This window comes from Pan troglodytes, chromosome 1, assembly GCF_028858775.2.
Source record: "Pan troglodytes isolate AG18354 chromosome 1, NHGRI_mPanTro3-v2.0_pri, whole genome shotgun sequence".
Lineage (NCBI taxonomy): Eukaryota > Metazoa > Chordata > Mammalia > Primates > Hominidae > Pan > Pan troglodytes.
Window position 1 is genome coordinate 183,847,509 of NC_072398.2, and position 22,727 is coordinate 183,870,235.

The window sequence follows — 22,727 nt, forward strand, 5'->3', positions numbered from 1 at the left end:
ATAGGGACTGTGTTCTTGATTTGGATCTCAGCTTGGATGTATTGGTATATAGCAATGCTACTGATTTTTGGCCATTGATTTGGTATCCCAAAACTTTACTGAAGTCATTTATCAGTTCCAAGGGCCTTTTGGCAGAGTCTTTAGGGTTTTTAAGGTATAGAATCATATCATCCATGAAGAGAGATAATTTGACCTCTTTTCCTGTTTTGATGTCTTTTATTTTTTTCTGTTGCCTGATTGTTCTGGCTAGGACTTCCAGTGCTATGTTGAATAAGAGTGGTGAGAGTGGGCATCTTGTCTTGTTCCAGTTCTCAAGGGGAATGCTTCTCACTTTTTCCCATTCAGTATGATGTTGGCTGTGGGTTTGTCATAGATGGCTCTTATTAATTCGAGGTATATTTCTTCAATGTCTAGTTTGTTGAGGGTTTTTTATCATGAAGAGATGTTAGATTTTATCAAAAGCGTTTTCTGCATCTACTGAGATGATTATATGGTTTTTGTTTTTAATTCTGTTTATATAGTGAATCACACATAGTGACTATCACTGATAATGTTTTGTTTTTATTTCATCTATTTTATCTAATATAATATAGTTACTCTGATTCCATTAGTATTTTTCTGGCGTATATATACCACCTTTTTACTTTCAATAATTTCATGGTCTTACGTTTTAGTAATGTCTGGAATTTTAAAAAATCCAATCTGACAACCTCTGCATCTTAACTTGTGAGTTCGTCTATCCATTGATTATCTTCTACTCATTAATTATTGATGTATTTGCATATGTTTCTACTATTTTACTTTGTGGTTCCTTTTCTATGCTTCTTTTCCCCCTTCTTTTTGGGAGTATGTATTGCCCTTTTTTTTTTTTTTTTTGGCTCTTTATATCCTATTTTTTCTTATTCTGTATTTTCCTCTACAGATTTCAAATTTATACATTTTATTTCTATTATTTAGTTACTATGTTTGAGAATTTGATTTTTCATGCTTCATAAAGTCTAAAGTTATTTGGTATTTTAACCACTCCCCCACCGCCCACCCTACAACCTCAAAAGATGCATGGACTTTAGCATAGTTTAATTTCAGTCACTCACTCCTGGATTAATGATTCCTCTTGGCTCTCTTGTGATGCTTCTTGGCTCTCTTAACGATTCTGTGTTTTCCACTGCAGATATATGGGAATTTCTGTATCTCTATTATAGCACACACCAGCATGGGGGATTAGGTTGTTCTATCTGGACCCCGTCTCTGCTGAAACATTCCGTAGCTATGTTACTCCATGTTGAGCAAGAGTTCCGTACTGCGCGGTATCCTCTAAATATTCCAAATGGGAATTCATATATCAGACTTTTCTGTATTCGGAATTCCTCTTAAGTGTCTAGGCTTTCTAATACATTGTCATCAATTTATCCATTCCCTACAGGGTATAATGAGAGACTATGGGACTCAGAAGGTGGCAGATATTTTTTATTATGGGGAAAGATAACTGAGAATAAAGCTATCATGCAGATATTTGCAGAGATAAAAGTAATGCAGATATTGAGTGGAGTCTTGATCAAACTATGCTTGAAAGCCACTTTACCACTAGTTACACAAACCAATAATTTCCCTTCACAGTGGAAGTCAGCTTGAGTTTTTTCAGGTGTTTTTGTGGGTTTCACCAGATACAGCAAAGAAATTAAAATTACTGTTAATGGATGTCAAAACCAGTCAGAAGTATCCTAAGTTATAAAATTTGTCAAACAACCGTATAGATATATTTTGTATTATATTTATCCTTTCATTCTTCCTTTGGTAGGAAAATTGTCTCATTAATTCTTATATGAAAGGACTTAAAATTAGCAAACTTTTTTTGCAAACACATGGATTCCATTCTTGGACTTGAGGACAACTTGACGAACAGGCTGGGGAGGCCTTGAGTGGTCTGGAGCCAGCTCGAAGCGGAGAAGAGTTAATGCCACTGCCACTTTACACTCAATTATGGCAAAATGCTGCCCAATGCAGTTCCTGGGGATACCAAGAAAGAAAAAATGGCATCTAATGAATTTATATATTATTAACAACATACACCAATCTTTTTATATATGACAACTTTTGTAGGGAAACAAGATCCTTTTTTTTCTTCTGTCATCCATGCTGGATTACAGGTGCTTACCATGATGCCCAGCTAATATTTTTGTATTTTTGGTAGAGACAGGGTTTTACCATGTTGGCCAGGCTGGTCTCAAACTCCTGATCTCAAGTAATCCGCCTACCTTGGCCTCCGAAAGTGCTAGGATTACAGGTAAGAGCCACCGCACCCAGCTAAGATCCATGTTTTAAACAAATTCCAATGTGGCAGAATCCAGCAAGTGTTTTATTTTAAGTTAAGTAAGCCCCAATCAGAAAGTCCATTAATGTCAAGACCTGCAAACTGTGGCTCTATTATTTTGGGGCCCATCTTACAAATAAGCGGTAGTGAGTTCTATCAACATTTGATTCTGCAGGGTCCACGTAACTTGAAAACCTTCCTTATATAATGATAAGGAAAAGCTACTTCTTACTATTATTTAGAGGCTGTGCAGTTGAAGCCTTAGGCATAAGAACAATAACCTGGCATACTCAGTGGATTGTGTTGTCATTTGGTAAATCGGGTGTCTCTCATACCAAACCAAAGGGAAACTTGGACTTTAGAACAACATTGCTCTCTGTAGGAACAAGAGCTGGGAGGTGCCAATGTTGCCTTGTTCCTATAACAAGGTGGCATTCCCAACACTTGTCCATTGCAAGTTTAAGTGTAGTCTTTGGGCCTGTCATGAGGATGGCCTTCATCAATCCACACCCATATGCCAAGGACCAGAGTTGTTCTTTGTAACATTAACCAGTCCCTTTGGGGGCTCAAAAGGGTACCATCTGAATGCACTGGTCACAAGAGAAGACAAGTCAGGTAAAATGATGGGGAGCAACAGCAGTGTCAGCTAACTGAAGGCCCAAAGGGAAGAAGCACTTGTCAGGTAAGCACTATTACACATTTCCATCAAGTTCACCAGCTTGAGTCTTTACCTTAATCCAGCTGAGAATGGTATGAAGGCATAGGGATGTATTTTTTCAGAATTTTCCCTGGAGAATCTCAAGGGGTTAAAGACCTGTAATGAGAGTGAAGATCCCAGTCCTACTCCCTCCAGCCCACCCCCACAAAAAACAAAAACAAAAACAAAATCCATAGATATTGTTAACAGAATTCCAAAGCTAATTTTAGGAACTTACAATGTATGGAGACTACAAGTCCTGCTTGATGTTCCCCAAAAGCCTACCACTGAAAATATATCCCAAGAAAGCAGAGGCTATATAACCTAGTGATAGATTAAACAGGCCCCGATAGTAAGAAGCAGCAGCAAATCATCCAGACAATCTGACTTGAGCAAATAGTGACTTCATTATTTTCCCTTCATAGTAAACCCGTGCCTCTGTCATATAAAAATGGGCAAAGAATCAAATTATTATCTTTCTATTTGTCTTGGTTTCCAAATGGACTGAGCCAGTGACTTGGGCAAAGAAAAAAGGGGTGGCAATTCACAAGCTGAAGTCACAAGCTGAAGTTGTTCAACTTCTGCCCAAGCGTCTCTGTGAGAGGCTGCCGATTAGTATCTCCTGGGCTGTGGGGTTGGTCTGAGTGCTGGTTTGCAGCCCAGGAGTGTGCTTGTTCTCTCCCAGGCCCCCTCTCCCTTTCACTCTCAGGTTAGCACTGAGTGTGAAGGAGAGTGATATTCCTAGAGACTAACTTCAAATATGCTCAAATCTTAAAAAAAGCAAAGAGTTCATAATCTTGCTACTTTAATTATGACAAGTAACAAGAGATTTGCAATACACTTCCCAAGTCTGTGACTAGATTGACTACAGACATGAACGAAAGCAGAGAGCAAGGTGGTTAAACAGTGCAATGTCAGTTGACTAATCACACCCCTCTACTTCCCAGGGGATGATATGCTTCTGTTGATAAGGCGTCATCATGGAACTCTGGTGATGATTATAAATGCAAATGTAGTTTTCTCTTAAAAGCATAGGGTTTTTGTTCTGTTTTGTTCTTTTCTATATGACAGATCGTTATCCTAACTGCTCTCTCAACTGTGAAGATGCTTCTCTTCCCTCTTGGTGCTAACTTAGATGCCACTGGGTGCAGTTGGGACAATCATACCTGAGGGTCTTCCCAGAAATCGGGGTTGTGGTGAAGAGCCCAAATATTGATAAACACAGTTATTCCTGAGTAAACAGAAGAAAAAGCAGGTAAGTGCATGAGCGAAGATTCTGTCTTTTTTTTTTTCTCTTTTACTTTTTTTTTTTTAATTATACTTTAAGTTTTAGGGTACATATGCACAACATGAAGGTTTGTTACATATGTATACATGTGCCATGTTGGTGTGCTGCACCCATTAACTCGTCATTTAACATTAGGTATATCTCCTAATGCTATCCCTCCCCCCACCCTCCACCCCACAACAGGCTCTGGTGTGTGATGTTCCCCTTCCTGTGTCAATGTGTTCTCACTGTTCAATTCCCACCTATGAGTGAGAACATGCGGTGTTTGGTTTTTTGTCCTTGCGATAGTTTGCTGAGAATGATGGTTTCCAGCTTCATCCGTGTCCCTACAAAGGACATGAACTCATCCTTTTTTATGGCTGCATAGTATTCCATAGTGTATATGAGCCACATTTTCTTAATCCAGTCTATCATTTTGGACATTTGGGTTGGTTCCAAGTCTTTGCTATTGTGAATAGTGCCACAATAAACATACGTGTGCATGTGTCTTTATAGCAGCACGATTTATAATCCTTTGGGTATATACCTAGTAATGGGATGGCTGGGTCAAATGGTATTTCTAGTTCTAGATCCCTGAGAAATCGCCACACTGACTTCCACAATGGTTGAACTAGTTTACAGTCCCACCAACAGTGTAAAAGTGTCCCTATTTCTCCACATCCTCTCCAGCACCTGTTGTTTCCTGACTTTTTAATGATCGCCATTCTAACTGGTGTGAGATGGTATCTCATTGTGGTTTTGATTTGCATTTCTCTGATGGCCAGTGATGATGAGCATTTTTTCATGTGTCTGTTGGCTGCATAAATGTCTTCTTTTGAGAAGTGTCTGTTCATATCCTTCACCTTCTTGTTGATGGGGTTTTTTGTTTTTTTCTTGTAAATTTGTTTGAGTTCATTGTAGATTCTGGATGTTAGCCCTTTGTCAGATGAGTAGGTTGCGAAAATTTTCTCCCATTCTGTAGGTTGCCTGTTCACTCTGATGGTAATTTCTTTTGCTGTGCAGAAGCTCTTTAGTTTAATTAGATCCCATTTGTCAATTTTGGCTTTTGTTGCCATTGCTTTTGGTGTTTTAGACATGAAGTCCTTGCCCATGCCTATGTCCTGAATGGTATTGCCTAGGTTTTCTTCTAGGGTTTTTATGGTTTTAGGTCTAACATTTAAGTCTTTAATCCATCTTGAATTAATTTTTGTGTAAGGTGTAAGGAAGGGATCCAGTTTCAGCTTTCTGCATATGGCTAGCCAGCTTTCCCAGCACCATTTATTAAAAAGGGAATCGTTTCCCCATTTCTTGTTTTTGTCAGGTTGTCAAAGATCAGATAGTTGTAGATATGCAGCATTATTTCTGAGGGCTCTGTTCTGTTCCATTGGTCTATATCTCTGTTTTTGTACCAGTACCATGCTGTTTTGGTTACTGTAGCCTTGTAGTATAGTTTGAAGTCAGGTAGCATGATGCCTCCAGCTTTGTTCTTTTGGCTTAGGATTGACTTGGCGATGCGGACTCTTTTTTGGTGCCATATGAACTTTAAAGTAGTTTTTTCCAATTCTGTGAAGAAAGTCATTGGTAGCTTGATAGGGATGGCATTGAATCTATAAATTACCTTGGGCAGTATGGCCATTTTCACGATATTGATTCTTCCTACCCATGAGCATGGAATGTTCTTCCATTTGTTTGTATCCTCTTTTATTTCCTTGAGCAGCGGTTTGTAGTTCTCCTTGAAGAGGTCCTTCACATCCCTTGTAAGTTCGATTCCTAGATATTTTATTCTCCTTGAAGCAATTGTGAATGGGAGTTCGCTCATGATTTGGCTCTGTTTGCCTGTTATTGTTGTATAAGAATGCTTGTGATCCTCAATAAAATACGTGCAAAGATTCTTTCACATCTATTCATAGATTTCATAACCAAGGAGAGAATTCTACAATCATAATTTCGTTAACCATTTAAGAAGCGTCTGTTATGATGACACTTAAATGGGTGCTGTGAAGATCAGTGAGATCTACTCTAGCCTTCAAGGAGCTCACAGTCCATTGGAAGAGACAGGCAATTGCAACACATGGTAATAAGTCAGAAGGAAGCCTGGGATGCTTGGGGAATTGAGAGGGGAACCTCATGTATAGAGCCTTTGGATGTATGCAAGAGAAAAGGCCCAGGCGAGGCATGCTGAGCTGAGTATAATGAAATCGGTAGGGGAAAACCAGGTAAAGAGAAGAATGTTCAGAAAGGAATTTGAGGCAGATAAAAAAGCATGAAGCCAAGCTTTAATACTTGAGAAAGCATGAGAAATTTGGGCGACTGGGAGGTTGTATAACAGGATTCAGGGAGCAAAGTGTCCATAGATCAGCCTGTGGAGGTTGGCTGGGCTTGTACCTTAAAATGGGAAAGAGGTCATGCTAAGGATTTTAGGTTGAAAACATTATGGATCACCGAGAAGTTTAAGCAGAGAGTGAGAGTATTGTCTTTTTTCCTTTCCTAGTCAGCTACTTGGGAGATTGTATTATACTTTGGAGCCATAGAACCATATGGGATATAGTGCCAATATGGCACTGAAGTAATGTTTTATCATGTTATGGAATATCCATTGATCAGGGTGGAGATGATATGGGTTTCTCCTGAAACCTATAAATATAATAAATTATATTAATGGATTCCTAATATTGAACAGTCTTTGCAGTTTTGGAATATGACCTACTTACTTGGCCATGATGCACTGTTTTATTTTATTTTATCTTTTTGTAGAGATGGGGTCTTGTTGTGTTGCCCAGACTCAAGCGATCCTCCCACCTTGACCTCACAAAGTGTTCGGATTACAGGCATGAGCCACCTGCCCAGCCAATACATTTATTTCGATGAGCTATTGGATTATGTGTACTAATATTTTATTTAAAATTTTTGTATTTATATACATAAGTGATTTTTATCTAAATATATTTTTGTGCAATTTTTAGTAGGTTTGTTATCAATGTGATACTTCCTTAAATAACTTTCTAAGTTTTTATTTTTCTATGCTCTGGACAACTTTAAGTATTACTGGGATTATATGGTCTTTAAAGGTTTGAAAAAATTTGTGAAAAACTGCATAGGTCTGGTTCCTTTTCAGGGGCTCTACGATTTTTCTCTAGTCCTGTGAAAATTGGCATGCTTAGACTATTTATCTCTACCAGTATCAGTATTAGTAAATTATGTATTATAAAATTATCTAGTTTTTTTCCTGGTTTTTCAAGTCTCTGTGCATAGACTTGTGTAATATTAGTTAGTGGTGTGTCTCTTTGTTGACCAGCCCCTCCCCCATTGGCTATTGTATTTTTTGACTAGTTTTGCAACCGTTCTGCTTTCCATACCATTACCTTTTGCTTTCCCCTTTGTTAATTCACCTGTTTCCTTTTAGTTTACTCTTTTATTCTTTTCCCAACTGATTTATTTCCAGTTGTTTTCGACATCAATGTTTAATTTAATTCTTTTATTAATAAAAATATTTAGCATTTAATATTATAACTTCTCTTCTGAATGCTGCTTTAGTGGCAGACCATTAATTCTTATATGTAGAGTTTTCAGGGTCATGATTTTATTTTGTAATTTTGCTTTAACCCAAGAGTTTTTAATGGATTAAAAAAGAAACTCCAGATGAATGAAACTTTTTGAAAAATTTTTGTTACCTATTTCCATTTTTATTGTCTTCATTTAAAGAATACTATTTTGTAATGTTTCTCTTTTAGTAATTAAGTTTTTTTATTGTGCTCTAGTATACAGTCAACTTTAAGCAATGTTGCTGGTGTACTTGAAAGTCTGTCCTCTATTAGTGGGGAAAAAGTTTAATATTGTACTCATAAAGTCTATCTTATTAATTACATTGTTTAGATCGTCTGTATACTTTGTTTGGTTTGCGTAGGTCTTTGAAAGGCAGTTAAAATCTGTTAGTAGGGTGCCTTTGACTGTTTTCCTTTTCATTTCCTATAGTTTGCTTTAAAAAATTGCAGGGCTGGGCGCAGTGGCTCACCCCTGTAGTCCCAGCACTTTGAAAGGCCCAGGCGGGTGGATCACAAGGTCAGGAGATTGAGACCATCGTGGCTAACACTGTGAAACCCCGTCTCCACTAAAAATACAAAAAATTAGCCAGGCATGGTGACATGCGCCTGTAGTTCCAGCTACTTGGGAGGTGGAGGCAGGAGAATTGCTTGAATCTGGGAGGCAGAGTTTGCAGGGAGCAGAGATTGCACCATTGCACTCCAGCCTGGGCAACAGAGCAAGACTCCATCAAAAAAAAAAAATTGCAGATGTGTAACTTGATACATAGGTAGGTATCGATAGCTGTCTTATGTTCATGATGAATTGTGGCTTTTAACATTATGAAGACTAATTTTTGAACTTCACCAATCCTGACATGGCCAGCTAGCTTACTGACTGAGGTAAAGACCTAATTTGGGTTAGAATGGCAACTGGGACACCATAACAGTGCTGCATCCACACAGCAAAGATCACTTTCAAAAAACAAATGGCCAGGTCACCGTTAACGAATTCTTCCTAAGTGATTAATCCACATATTGCTAGCTAATCAAGGACATTCAAGAAATTTGCTTTCTTAACATGGGTCAGAGATTTTGAAGTTTAGCGCTTCAAAAACCCAGTGTTATTTAACTCTCCCAAGCCTCAATCATAGGGTCTAACTTCTATGGTTGGATTAGGTTTATATCCTGGCAGTACACATTCTTTCATTTTTCAATTTTTGGTTCCAGAAGCCTTGTTCTCTTTTAAACGGTTTCTGGAAGTCTCACCAAGATCATCAGAACAGACTGCCCATTGAAGTTCAGTAGTAGCTAATACCTAAGAAGTATGATTCACAGGCTCATCAATTATTAGCTCCTTTGGGTGAGTCTCAAATTATGGTCAATGAAAAAATTTTTTTGAGACAAGGTCTCACTATGTTGCCTAGGCTGGAGGGAAGTGGTGTGATTATAGTTTGCTGCAGCCTCAAACTCCCGGGCTAAAGTGATCCTCCCACCTCAGCCTCCTGAGTAGCTGGGATTACAGGCACATGCCAGTGTCCTCAGATGAGATATTTTTGATTTCCTAAGTTTGTTATTGTCTTTCTTAGGAGTTTCTGCTTGCTCTAGCTTACAGCCAGTGTCTAGTTGATTGCCATGGATCTCTCCCATGAGTGGCACAAAACCCATTGTGTTTTGTTCTATTTAGTGATTGTGAATTATTTAGGCGATTTCATGGAACACCCATTTTTTTGGGCCATGTCCCTCTCCACTGAGGCTTACTGGACCATCAGATTCATGGCACACACTAGGCCATTGATAGGTCTATTATTGGCTATTGAGGGAATATGTTGTTTTTTTCTTTTTTGGCATGGGTTTTATTAATCCAGGGAATCAAACTGACACCTTATGAGTATATTCATTATAATAAAAAAGCATGCACATTATCTAACAAAATTATATTTTTAAACCAAGAATACGTCAGAAAAAGACATAATTTGAAAATTTCCTACTTTATTGAGGTCTTAAATCTCCATGGAGCCTTAGGGCAAAAAGGAAATAGAATTCATAACTTTTGGTGGATTGTCATCTTTTTTTTTTTTTTGGCCATGTAGAAAATCTGAAAACACCTCAATGACTCTAAGTCAATGTCAGTGAAGATTCCCTGGAAAAAAACTTATGAAAAGCAGATTAATGACTGCCTCCAACTGATCTGATTTTATCTTCATCCTCTCTCTAAATCTGTCTTCCTAACTCCAATTTCTTTGTTCCACAAATCTAGGTAATTCTGAGCAAGGCTCAAAATATCTCTTAATAAGATTAGTGAAAAGGGATCTGCATTGTCCAGAAAAAATGACTGCTCTCCCAGGAATCTGTGTATCATTTGAGTCTCAATCTGTCAGCAGAGTGGACATCCCCTTTTCTCTGCCAGAATAAAGAGTCTTTAATTGTACCCTAAGCTCTAAATTAAAAGTTAACTTTTAAAAGATAAAATATAATTTTTAGGATTGACTATTTCTTTTAGGTGATTAATATACACTTTTCCTGAAGTAGCTCAGCCTTACTAAGCTTATTAAGACCACAATTTCTAAACCTTTTCTATGGGATTAAAAAGTAGAGCCACCCTCTACTCTCTGCAAGTCTTTCTGCAGCCACCCTCTCATTGCCTTTTAAAACTGGGAATTTCTCTTCTTGTTTAATTTGGCAGCCCAATCCTACCTTCTTTTTTAATTTCATAAATTCATTAAAATCTCTCTCTCTCTTTTTGTTTGTTAAATACCTTCCTTCCATTCTTTTCACTTTTATGGGATTATTTCTTTTTGCATTTCAGTGTATGTGTATAAGTAGGATCTTAGGAGGGACAAGTGGCAACAGAATCTCCCAAGTGGCTTTCTTGAGTTGGAACTTAGAATTTACCTAGACTTATGATTTATCTTTTATAAGTAGATTGGTTTGTAGATAGCTAAGTATGGAAATATAAAAATTAGGGGACTCTGGCAGATGAAGATTGACAAAGGCAATAGCTGAGACCATGGAAGCAAGGTTGTTGAGAAGGAAATAGCTGATATTCTAGGACTTGGATACTGTCTGGGTAAGGAAGATGGTGGAGGCGTGAGGATGACTTCTATCTTTCTCACTTAAAATTACTCACAGACAGTGGTGCCATTCATTAATGTAGCAATCCAGGAGAGGAACAGGTTTAGGGGAAGGAGGTAGATGACATGCTTTCTTTTGGACATTTTGCACATCGTAGTATGCTCAGAACAAAGCAAAGTGCCTAGAGCAGATGTTTAATATGCACTTGTTGGGCCAACAAATGAAGAGAAGGGCACACATAATGTAGTAGGTCTTTTGCCAAGAGTGAATGGGACCATGGCACAGGCACAGGTAGAGAGTGATGACAATGTGTAAGTGATATTGTGAGGTGTGGGAGAGAAAGCAGGCATCATAAACATGTTTCTTTTTAGAAATAAACAGGATTTCTGGGTAATACAGGGGAAGAGGTGGGTCTGGCGGATATGAGGCATCCATTTGCACATGCTTTGTTGTGCTATAGCTGCATTCAAGGGCCCATTAGCAGAGCAGAGAAAGCATATAGAAGAATTTAATGCTGGTTGAATTACTGATGAGTGACAGTAGAGAAAGGGAAAATATTCAAGGAAGTTGATGGCGTTGCCAAAGGGGAAGTTGGAGTGATGAATCCAGGCATCCAAGCCTGGGGTGAAGAAAGTGAAGTTGTGGAGTACCTGTGTGTATGAGAGGGGGCAGGAAGGAAAGCAGGGTAACAGGAAATGAGACAGATGAGCACGTGAGGTGCAGTGAAGGCCTGAAAGCTCTGGAGGGCAAGAAGGTGTGGCGGAAAGGAATGTAAAGTGAGGTGAAGGCAACTCTGCGTGTGCACTTCCTGTCCCTTCATTGTAGCTTGAGGGAGATTAAGGTGCAGCCCTTGAAGGCACTTGGAGGAAAGGGCAGAGACTGCAGGAGACCAGAGATGACGTATAAGTCGCCTAAAACTGAGTCAGCCGGGTGGAGCCAGCTCTTCCACCAACATCCATGCGGATCTCAACAGAATTGTCTGAAGCCCAGAAAGTTACCCGCAGCAGCTGCAAAAGCCACAAGATCAGGAAAGTGAAAGGAACATGAAACAGAAAGGACCTGAATGGGAAAAATTAAAAGGCATGCTGATTCTCACATTTTCAACATGTAGCTTTTGTATGGGTCGGGGGATTTTAAGATTCTGTGGATTACAGGGCTTAGGTGATCTAGAATGGAAGTAGAGAAAATAATTTTCTTGTGTTGGAAGGCAGCAATAAATCATCATTTTACTGATGTTGAAAAAAACCAGAGCTTATTGACAGGATTTAGGTATTATTGAAATGCAAGGTTAAGGGAAAAGGTAGTAAAAGTTGACTCTGAGCTGTTTTGTTGGAGCAACTAGGTGGGTGGAATATTATGTGTATAGATGCAATATTATGTAGGTAATAAATATTACAATAAATACTATGTGAAAAATAACACTGAATTAAAAAGAGGAAACTTCTTTAGATGCTAGATGATTGCAAAGATCCCCATGATAGCAAAGATCTTTCTCTGGAGAGATCCCAGAGAAAGCTTAAGTTGTTGCTTTAGTGTAGTAGTTACGAGCACACTCTAGAGTCCCACTACTTGGGTTCGAGTCCTAGTTCCACCATTTACCAGAGATGAAGTTTTACCTTTTTGTTCCTGTTTGTCTAAAATGTGCATAACACTAGTATTTCCACAGCAGAACTGGGGGGCAGGAGGATGGGTGGATAAAATGAGTTAATACATGCAAAACATATGGAACAATGCTTAGTCCCTAGTAAGTACTAAATAGTTTTTGTTTTTGTTATTACAATAGTAAAGTTGATTTTGTAGGAAACAAATATTTAATTGCTATTGGGCAACTATGGTAGCACAGTAGCAATTAAATATTGCTACATTTAATTAGACTGCCCAATCAAATCCAATATTTGAAAGACAGTTAAATTGGAGGAAGTTGTAGAAACACATCTCGACATAGGTCAAAGATAAATTCTGGCTCATTCCTTTGTGTCTCTAATGTTGCCTTTCAATCCATCTTGCATTCCACCAATGTATTAATCTTTCTAAAAAATAACTATAATCATGCCACCCAGCTTAGACGTCTTAAATCTGTCTGCTGCTTGATTGAGAAAGGCTGAACACAAAGGTTGGCCTTCAGAAAACTCTATGATCTGGCTACATCATGCCTCCAGGTATAGTCCCACAATTTCCCTCTGTGAATCCTGGAGTCGGTGGATTACAGCAATTGCTCCAGTGACATGCCCTGCTGGTGTGCCTGAGGGAAGGGAGAAGGCAGGCTGCCTGCTGCTTTGTGTCTGCTCTTCTCTCTGCCCACAATACTGCCTCTCTCATCTTTGCTGATATAAATCTAGTCCTTTAAGGTTCAGCGTTAAAGCCATGATGCTTCATGAAGGCCCCCTCACCCACTCCTCAGTCCAGATGGCAGGATTCTGTATCTTTGCACCTTGATAATCCTGTGCCTGTTTGGATAGTCCTGAGAGCTCTATCCTCTTTCTCCCTCTCTGGGAAATAAGAATGGCCCTAGGTTCCACAGAGTCTAAGGATAAATAACTGTTAAAGACCTGAGTGTGTTAAGACATTTCAATCCAGCACAGCTGCATTGTTAAAAAAAAAAAAGTTTTAAGACCTGCAGGTAAGGAGCGTCCATCTGGAAAGGTAATGGGTTTGTCGAGTAACCGGGATATGTTTACTACCGGTGCGTAGAGGCGGAGGCATTCCTTGATGCACATCGTGGTGTAAGGCATCTGGCTCAGGTGTTCCCTGGGTAGAAGCACAGGAGGAAAGGAAAAGGAGGAGTAGTCACTTAGGCATTGCACTGAAAGCCCAGCTTTTCTCCATTTTTGTAACTGAGAATGATTTTGTTCTTTACCCAAAGGAGGACTTCAGATGTATAAGTATGTCTTAGGAAAAGCTAAATGTTAACACCTACCACTTTTCACATGTAACTGTAAGTGATTTTCCCCCCCGCAGATATAGGGCTCTTATCCTGAGACATACTTATTCCAGGGCTCCTGTGACCAGTATCACACATCTGTGAAAATTTGGTAGAGACATGTATTTATATGGTAGAGACTGTATTTATATCCAGAGTGCCTCTTCTATGAATGAATAAGTATTTCTGCCTCTTTAGAATTGTAAAAAAATATAAAATAGGGATGTGGCTCTAAGATGGCTGACTAGCGGCATCTGGTACTCGCCTCTTCCACAGACAGGAACCAACATAGCAAGTAGGTAATTACACTTCAAATAGATCATCTAAGGGAGAACGCTGGAATTCAACAGAGAAGCGATGGAAAGCACCAAAAGCAAGGAAGGAGAGGGAAGTGAGGCAGCCTGTTTGGCGGGGATCAACTGGGAGTCTGGAGAAGCTCTTTAATTTGGGAAAAGGATAAGTGAGAGCCCTCCAGTGATCCACGTTCCCACCATGGACTCCTACAATACTAGCTATGGAAGAGCCCACTAACCTTTGCGGGCCCTGAGACTAACATAAGGAGCTGCCTGGAGATTGCATGAAGACATTACTCCAGAGAGAGAGCTCACACTAGGTCCCACAAACCCCTGAGTCCTCAGCAGCTGCAGTGTGGCATCATTTGGAGAGTGCAGCCTCCATCAGACTGTGTCTTGCCTTGGGGTTCAACAGCCTCTACATCTCCACATCCCTGAAGCCCCAATGACATTCCCCACCACAGCTGCTGTGGCTGCTGCTGCTGGTGCCAAGGTGGGAGCCACTGCCAGTGACCCTATCACCCCCAGCAGAGGGGTGGGCACACATTTTCATGCACCCTGAGGACAGATTCCACTGCCTGTAACTGTAGCTGCAAGGGCCAAGGTGCTAGCAAATCATGAGTCACCCTCATCCCACAAAAGCCTTTTGCTTATGGCTGCTCCAAATGAAAGCAGCACCTCCCTTGTGGTGAGCCTAGATCATGCCATTGCACTCCAGTCTGGGCAACAAGAGCAAAACTCCGTCTCAAAAAAAAAAGCAGCCCCAGCCCCTCCCTCTCCAGTAGCAGGGCCATAGCTCAGCTGCTGCCATTCTCATCTGAGCATTCTTCTAGCAGCCTGGGGATCACCCTGTCCCTGCCTACCATAGCCAGCACCTGCATACACTACTGGGGGGTCTGAGGGCAGATCTGCTCAGGCTGGCTCCACTCCTCCCAGTACCTGAGCATGCTGTCTAGGGCCCTAGAGACTGCCCTGCCCAGTCTATCATTGGCACCTGAGCACTTCTCCTGGGGTCTGAGGTTGGGCTCACTCAATCTGCTGCTACCACCACAGCTGGTATCCACCCACATGTGTCAACTGCGGGCTGGGGACTGGCCTGCTCAGCCCATCACTGCCACCACCAATACCAGCGTGGACTGCTTAGTATCGAGCAGGTTGTCCGACATGCCTGATGCCCAGGTGCTCAAGAACTCACCCACCTACCTGGCCCACCACTGCCATTTCCAGAACCCAGGCAAGCCACCTGGAAAGAATTGGCCTGCCTGGAGCAGCTAACACTGGTGCTAGTATACATCACCTTGGTGCCCAAGAACGGGCATGCTCAGCCTACTGTAGCCACTGCTGGGACCCGAAGACTGGCCCATGTATCCCATTCCCCAACAAAACTTCACCACAGCTTCCACTAACAAATGCATGCTAAGCCACTGAGTAAATCACAGACAAAAATGATGCTGTTTATAGTTGAAGAAATCATACAGCGATTACACTACTGCACATGCCCAGAATCAAAGCCAAAGCATCCTACCCAATGAACACTATGCATACATTTTCAGGAAAAGCCCTCCCCTATGAAAGCAAATTCAAAAAATTGGAAAAAGCAACTGTTACACAAGATGCACAATACCAATGTAAGAACACAGGAAACATGAAAAGCAAGGAAATATGACACCTCCAAAACAACACAATAATTTTCCAGCAACAGATCCCAATCAAAAAGAAATTTACAAAATCCTGGGAAAAGAATTCAAAATATTGACACTAAAGAAGCATGGTGAGGCTGGGTGTGGTGCCTCATGTCTGTAATCCCAGCACTTTGGGAGGCAGAGGCAGGAGGATAACCTGAGGTCAAGAGTTTGAGGCCAGCCTGGCCAACATGGTGAAACCCTGTCTCTACTAAAAATAAAAAAACTTAGCTGGTTGTGGTGGCATGTGCCTGTAATCCCAGCTACTCAAATGTCTGAGGCAGGAGAATTGCTTGAACCCGGGAGGTGGAGAATGCAGGGAGCCAAGATTGTGCCATTGCACTCCAGCATGGGCAACAAGAGCAAAACTCTGTCTAAAAAAAAAAGAAAAAAGAAAAAAAAAGAAGAAGGTGAGATACGAGAGAATGCAGAAAAACACTACAAAGAAGTCAGACAAGAAATTCAGGATATGCGTGAGAAATCCACCAAAGAGATAGATATCATAGAAAAAGATGGCTCACACCTGTAACCTCAGCACTTTGAGAGGCTGAGGCAGTAAGATGGCTTGAGGCCAGGAGTTCAAGACCATCTTGGACAACATTGTGAGATCCTATCTCTATTAAAAAAAAATTAGCCAGGCATGGTGGCACATGCCTGTAATCCCAGCTACCTGGAAGGCTGAAATAGGAAGATTGCTTGAGCCCAGGAGTTTGAGGCTGCAGTGAGCTATGATCATGCCACTACACTCCAGCCTGGGTAACAGAGTGAGACTCTCTCTCTTAAAAAAAAAAAGGAACTGAACAGAGATTCTGGAACTGAAAAATTTATTGAATGAAATACAAAATACATTTGAAAGCTTCAACAATTAGAGTAGATCAAGCAGAAGAAAGAATCTCAGACCTTGATGACAGGTCTTTTGAAATAACCCAGTTATATAATTTTTTTAAAAAAAGAATAAAAAAGAATGAGCAGAGCCTATGTGACATATAAGACACCATCAAATGATCAAATATTCAAATTTTTGGTGTCCCAGAAGGTGAAGAGGAAACAAAAGGGTTAGAAAACCCATTTAATAAAATAATAGACAACAACTTCATAAGTCTAATAAGAGATTTACATGTCCACATACTGGAGGCTTAAAAATCCCCAAGTAGATACAATTCAAAAGGTCTTCTCTACAGCGTATTACAGTCAAACTGTCAAAAGTCAAAGATGAAGAGAAAATGCTAAAAACAACAAGAGAACAGTGTCTAGTCACTAGTCACTTATAAAGAAACCTCCATTAGGCTAACAGTAGATTTCTCAGCAGAAGCCTTTCAGGCCAGGAGAGAATGGGATGATACATTTGAAGTGCTGAAAGAAAACCATGGTTAGTCAAGGATACTATTCCCAGCAAAGTTATCTTTCATAAATGAAGGAGAAACAAGCAGAAGCTGAGGGAATTCATCACCACTGGCCTTAACCTATGAGAAATGCTCAAGGGAGTCCTACACCCAGAAGTAACAGAATGATAACTGCCATAATGAAAATACTTGAAAATATAAAAACCACTGGTAGAACTAACACACAGACAAGACAGAGAAAAAGCTCAAATGTTACCACTACAGAATACAACCTAACCACAATGCTAAATGATGGGAGAAAGAAAAGAACAAAGGATATACAAAACAACCAGAAATCAATTAATAAAATGACAGGAATATGCCATCACATATCAGTAATAACCTTGAATGTAATGGAATTAAAATTTCCACTTAAAAGGTATACATTGGCTGAATGGATTGAAAAACATGACCCAACTATATGCTGTATACAAGAAGCTCATCTCACCTGTAAAGACACATATAGACTGAAAGTAAAGCAATGGAAAAAGATATTCCATGCAAACAGAAACCAAAAATGAGTAGGAGGAGCTATGTTTATATCAGAGAAAAAGTAAAAAATTATAAAAAAAAGACATAGAAAGTCATTATATAATGATAAAGGGATCAGTTTAGCAAGAGGCTATAACAGTCTAAACATGTATGCATCCAACATTGGAGGACCCAGATATATAAAGCAAATATTGTTAGATCTAAAGAGATACACTTTCATACAATAATCATTGGAGACGTCAGCCCCCTACTCTCAGCTTTATTCGAGTCATCTAGACAAATTTCTTTATAAATTTATTAATTTATAAAGAAACATTGGATTTAAATTGCACGTTGGACTAAATGTACCTCCCAGACATTTACAGAATATTTTGTCCAATAGGTGAAGAATACATATTTTTCTTATCAGCACATGGAATATTTTCCAGTATAGACTGTATGTTAGGACACAAAAGTCTCAACACATTTTTAAAAAATTAAAATCATATGAATTGTCTTCTTAGACCACAAAGGACTAAAATTAGAAATCAATAATAAGACGAACTCTAGAAACTGTACAAATACATGGAAATTAAACAACATTCTCCTGAACAACAATTGGGTCAAGAAAGAAATTAAAGAGGAAATTAAAAAATTTCTTGAAACAAATGAAAGTTGAAACACAACATACCAAAACCTATGACATACAGTAAAAGCAGTGCTAAGATGGAAATTATAGTCATAAGTGCCTACAGCAAAAACCTAGAAAGATTTCAAATAAGCAATCTAATGAGGCACCTCTAGGAAGTAGAAAAACAGGAACAAGCCAAACCCCAAATTAGTAGAAGGAAAGAAAGAACAAAGATCAGAGCAGAACTAAATGAAATAGAGGTTAAAAGAACAATGCAAGGATCAATAAAATGAAAGTTGGTTTTTGAAAGATAAGTAAAATCAATAAACCACTGTTAGACTAATGAAGAGAAAAAGAGAGAAGATCCAAATAAAACCAGAAATGAAAAAGAAGACATTCAACTGATACCACAGAAGTACAAAAGGTCACTAGAGACTATTATGAACAACTATACACTAACAAACTAGAAAACCTAGAAGAAATGGATAAATTCCTGGAAACGTTCAACCTACCCAGACTGAACTGGGAAGAAATAGAAAACCTGAACAGACCAGTATGAGTAGTGAGATTGAATCAGTAACAAAAAGTCTTGCAACAAAGAAAATTCCAGGACTGGATGGTTGTTCTTAAAAGCATTATTTATACAGTAGTCCCCACTTATCCGTGAGGAATACGTTCCAAAACCCCCAGTGGATGCCTGAAACCATGGATAGTACTGAACTTTGTATATACTGTTTTTTCATATACATAAATTCTTATGATAAAGTTTAATGTATAAATTAGGCACAGTAAGAGATTAATAACAATAACTAATAATAAAATAGAACAGTTTATAACACTACACCAGCATAGATGCTTTTTGTGCTTTGAGGCCGTTATTAAGTAAAATAAGAGTTACTTGAACACAAGCACTGTGATACCATGACAACTGATTTGATAACCAACACCAACCGTGACCAACTGGCAGGTAGCATATACAGTGTGGATACGCTGGACAAAGAAATGCTTCACATCCTTGATGGGACAGAGGGAGATGGCAGGAGATTTCATCATGCTACTCAGAATGGCATCAATTTAAAACTTATAAATTGTTGTTTATGGCATTTTTCATTTAATACTTTTGGACTGCTGTTGACTGTGGATAGTGAAATCATGGAAAGTGAAATCACAGACAAGAGGGCGCTATTGTAATAGCAAAACCAAAACAAAACCTGAGAATAGCCTAAATGTTCATCAACACTAGAATGGATATAGGATTCATGATTTATACATAACGGAATTCCATAGAGGAATGAAAATGACCGAAAAGAAGCTCCTCTAAAAAATGAGTGAATCCTGTGCAAAAGAAGCCAAACAAAAGAATGTATGATTTTATTCATATGTACTTCAAACAGAAGATAAACTAGACTCTAGTATTTAAAGTTGCATGCTTAGCCAACAAACTATAAACAAAACAAAGAATGAATGTTATTAAAGTTAGGAAAACATTTACATCTTGGAGAAAGAGAAGGGGTTTGTGATGGGAAGGCAGGCACGAGGTTATTAGCAGTGCTGGTAATGAGCAATTTTTCTTTTAAACCAGGATTGCAACTATATGGCTGTTTGTTAGACAACATTTTAAGCTGTACATCTGTTCCCTGTACTTTTTGAATGTGTTCTATGTTTCACCATTTTAAAAGTTTTTAAAACATGATCAGTTTGGTTTTATTAACACCGTGAAATACCCAGCAGCTCAAGGTTAATCATCATTGTGGGGTGGCAGTGTTTAAGGTTCAGAGATGGTGATAAGGAAGAGGGGTGTGAATTCTCTTTCATGTCAAGTGATTGAACATCTTACTTGGGCAATCTAAGGTGGTAAAAGCTGGAGTCCTAAGAAGTCCATTTACATCTTGGAGAAAGAGGGGTTTGTTATATTCCTGCCTTCCGTGACATAAAAAAGGTAGGCAGACTATTCTTTCCGCAGTTGTACTATTGCCTGAAGTGAGGAAAGTAATAAAATAGGGCGTACTGAATACTGTGATTGACACAGTGTTTTTCTATATAAAAACTAGTGATAATCTTTAAATAACGTAGGACTCTAGCCTGCATCTTTACCCTTCCAAATGCATACAGACTATCTCAATGCACAATAACTCACTGATACCGGAAGAGAGAAATAATCAAATGTATAAGGAGAAAATTCAGGATGAAATAGGAATACAGATCTTACCAGGTAATAGAAGACCCATCCCCTAGGAGTTCCCTGATTTCATCTCGGCATCTCTTCTGATGCCCAGGGTACTTTGCCAAGCAGTAAAGGATCCAGGAGATAGCACTGGATGTGGTGTCATGTCCTGCAAACATGAACGTTTTCACTTCAGCCTGGAGATCTGCTTCAGAGAAATCTTTGGTGTTTTCACTCTAAAAAATACAGTGATGATCTTTATCCAAAGCTGGCTATGGATTGTTATCTTTTTCAATTGTAGCAATGATAATACAAAAAGATTAATGTTGTAAAATTCAAAATTAATACAACTAATTTGGCATATATTTTTCTATTTTACTTTTTTCAAACCTTAACAGAACACCAGGCAATGTAAAAAGAAATGACTCAACAGAATTCAACTGGGCAGAATAAATCGAGAGTCCTATGGACGTTCATATTTTATGATTTATTAATTTTACTTAAAGGAATAAACTCTAAGAAAATGTTTATTATGTACAAGAATGTTTAATACCATAGTCAAAAGAAGGAAAGACCGCAAGTGGCCAAAAATAGGGAAAGGTAAAATAAATTATGGACCATCCATAAAATGGGACACTATGTAGTAACTAAAATTATGTCTTTGAATAACTTCTTAATGATAAAGGGAAAGCTCATGATTTATTATTAGGTGAAAAGAGCAGTATTAGAAATGTATTACATATGAATATGTGAGTTAATAGTAATTTAAAAATATACAAGTTGAATAGACAAAATATTGAAGGAAAATAGTAGTATTACCAAACGGGATTGCAGGCAGTTTTAGTTTTCTTTAGTGTCTATTTAATTTTGTTTAACAATTAATATGTACTATTTTTTCCACCAACAACAGGTAATCCAAGAGCCAAATCATGAATGAACTACCATTCACAACTGCCACAAAAGAATAAAATATGTAGGAATACATCTAACAGGGGAAGTGAAGGACCTTTTCGAGAAGAACTACAAACCACTGCTCAGAGAAATCTGGGATGACACAAACAAGTGGGAAAGCATTCCATGCTCATGGATAGGAAGAATCAATATCATGAAAATGGCCATATTGCCCAAAGCAATTTATAGATTCAATGCTGTTCCCATTAAACTACTATTGAGATTCTTCATAGAATTAGAAAAAACTTTTAAAATTCATATGGGGCTGGGTGCAGTGGCTCACGCCTGTAATCCCAGCACTTTGGAATGCCGAGTTGGGAGGATCACTTGAGTTCAGGGGTTCAAGACCAGCCTGGCCAACATGGTGAAACCCCCATCTCCACTGAAATTACAAAAATTAGCTGGGCATGATGGTTGGCATCTGTAATCCCAGCTACTCGGGAGACTGAGACATGAGAATCACTTGAACCTGGGAGGTGGAGGTTGCAGTGAGCCAGGAGCACACCACTGCACTCCAGCCTGGGTGACAGAGAGTCAGTCTCAAAAAAAAAAAAAAAAAATCATATGGAACTCAAAAAGAGCCTGAATAGCCAAGACAATCCTAAGAAAACAAACAAACAAACAAACAAACAAACCAAAGCTGGAGGCCTCTCCAAATTATACCACAAGACTACAGTAACTAAAAAAGCATGGTACTGGTACAAGAACAGACACAGAGACCAATGGAACAGAATAGGGAACCCAGAAATAAGACTGCACACCTATAATCATCTGATCTTCAGCCAAGTCAACAATAACAAGCAATGGAAAAAGGATTCCCTATTTAATAAACCATGCTGGGAGAACTGGGTAGTCATATGGAAAAAATTGAAACTTCTTTACATTATGTGCAAAAATCACCTCAAGATGGATTAAAGACTTAAATGTAAAACCCAAAACTATAAAAACCCCAGACAAAAATCTAGGCAATACCATTCAGGACATAGGCATGGGCAAAGACTTCATGACAAAGATGTCAAAAGCAATAGCATTTGACCCAACGATCCCATTACTGGGTATATACCCAAAGGAATACAAATCATTCTATTATAAAGATACATGCACATGTATGTTCACTGCAGCACTATTCACAATAGCAAAGACATGGAATCAACTTAAATGCCCATCAATAATAGATGGGATAAAGAAAATGTGGTACATATACACCATGGAATACTATGCAGACATAAAAAGGAATGAGATCATGTCGTTTGCAGGGACATGGATGGAGCTAGAAGCCATTGTCCTCAGAAAACTAACACAGGAACAGAAAACCAAATACCACATGTTCTCACTTATAAGTGGGAGCTGAATGATGAGAACACA

General features: G+C 38.9%; 1 protein-coding gene and 1 long non-coding RNA gene across 3 annotated transcripts in view; one reads left to right on the top strand and one right to left on the bottom strand.

Moving 5' to 3' along the window:
- Positions 1-1,452: 1,452 nt before the first annotated feature.
- The window catches only part of CYP4Z1 (cytochrome P450 family 4 subfamily Z member 1), a 51,857-nt gene continuing 30,582 nt past the window's right edge, over positions 1,453-22,727 (bottom strand). Inside the window, exons 8-12 of one of the 2 annotated variants that reach the window (XM_024345587.3) lie at positions 20,457-20,647; positions 13,483-13,616; positions 4,175-4,239; positions 3,043-3,125; positions 1,453-2,007 (exon numbers count right to left, since the gene is read on the bottom strand). In XM_024345587.3, the coding sequence (XP_024201355.1) occupies positions 1,839-2,007; positions 3,043-3,125; positions 4,175-4,239; positions 13,483-13,616; positions 20,457-20,647 (642 nt within the window). In that variant the 3' untranslated portion in view covers positions 1,453-1,838. The remainder of the gene's footprint in view (positions 2,008-3,042; positions 3,126-4,174; positions 4,240-13,482; positions 13,617-20,456; positions 20,648-22,727) is intronic. The other variant, XM_054682795.2, reaches the window with a different exon arrangement.
- Positions 2,006-22,121, top strand: LOC107976904 (uncharacterized). Its single transcript, XR_010146658.1, has 3 exons — positions 2,006-2,284; positions 4,080-4,263; positions 21,322-22,121. It is a non-coding gene; the product is annotated as an uncharacterized LOC107976904 (long non-coding RNA).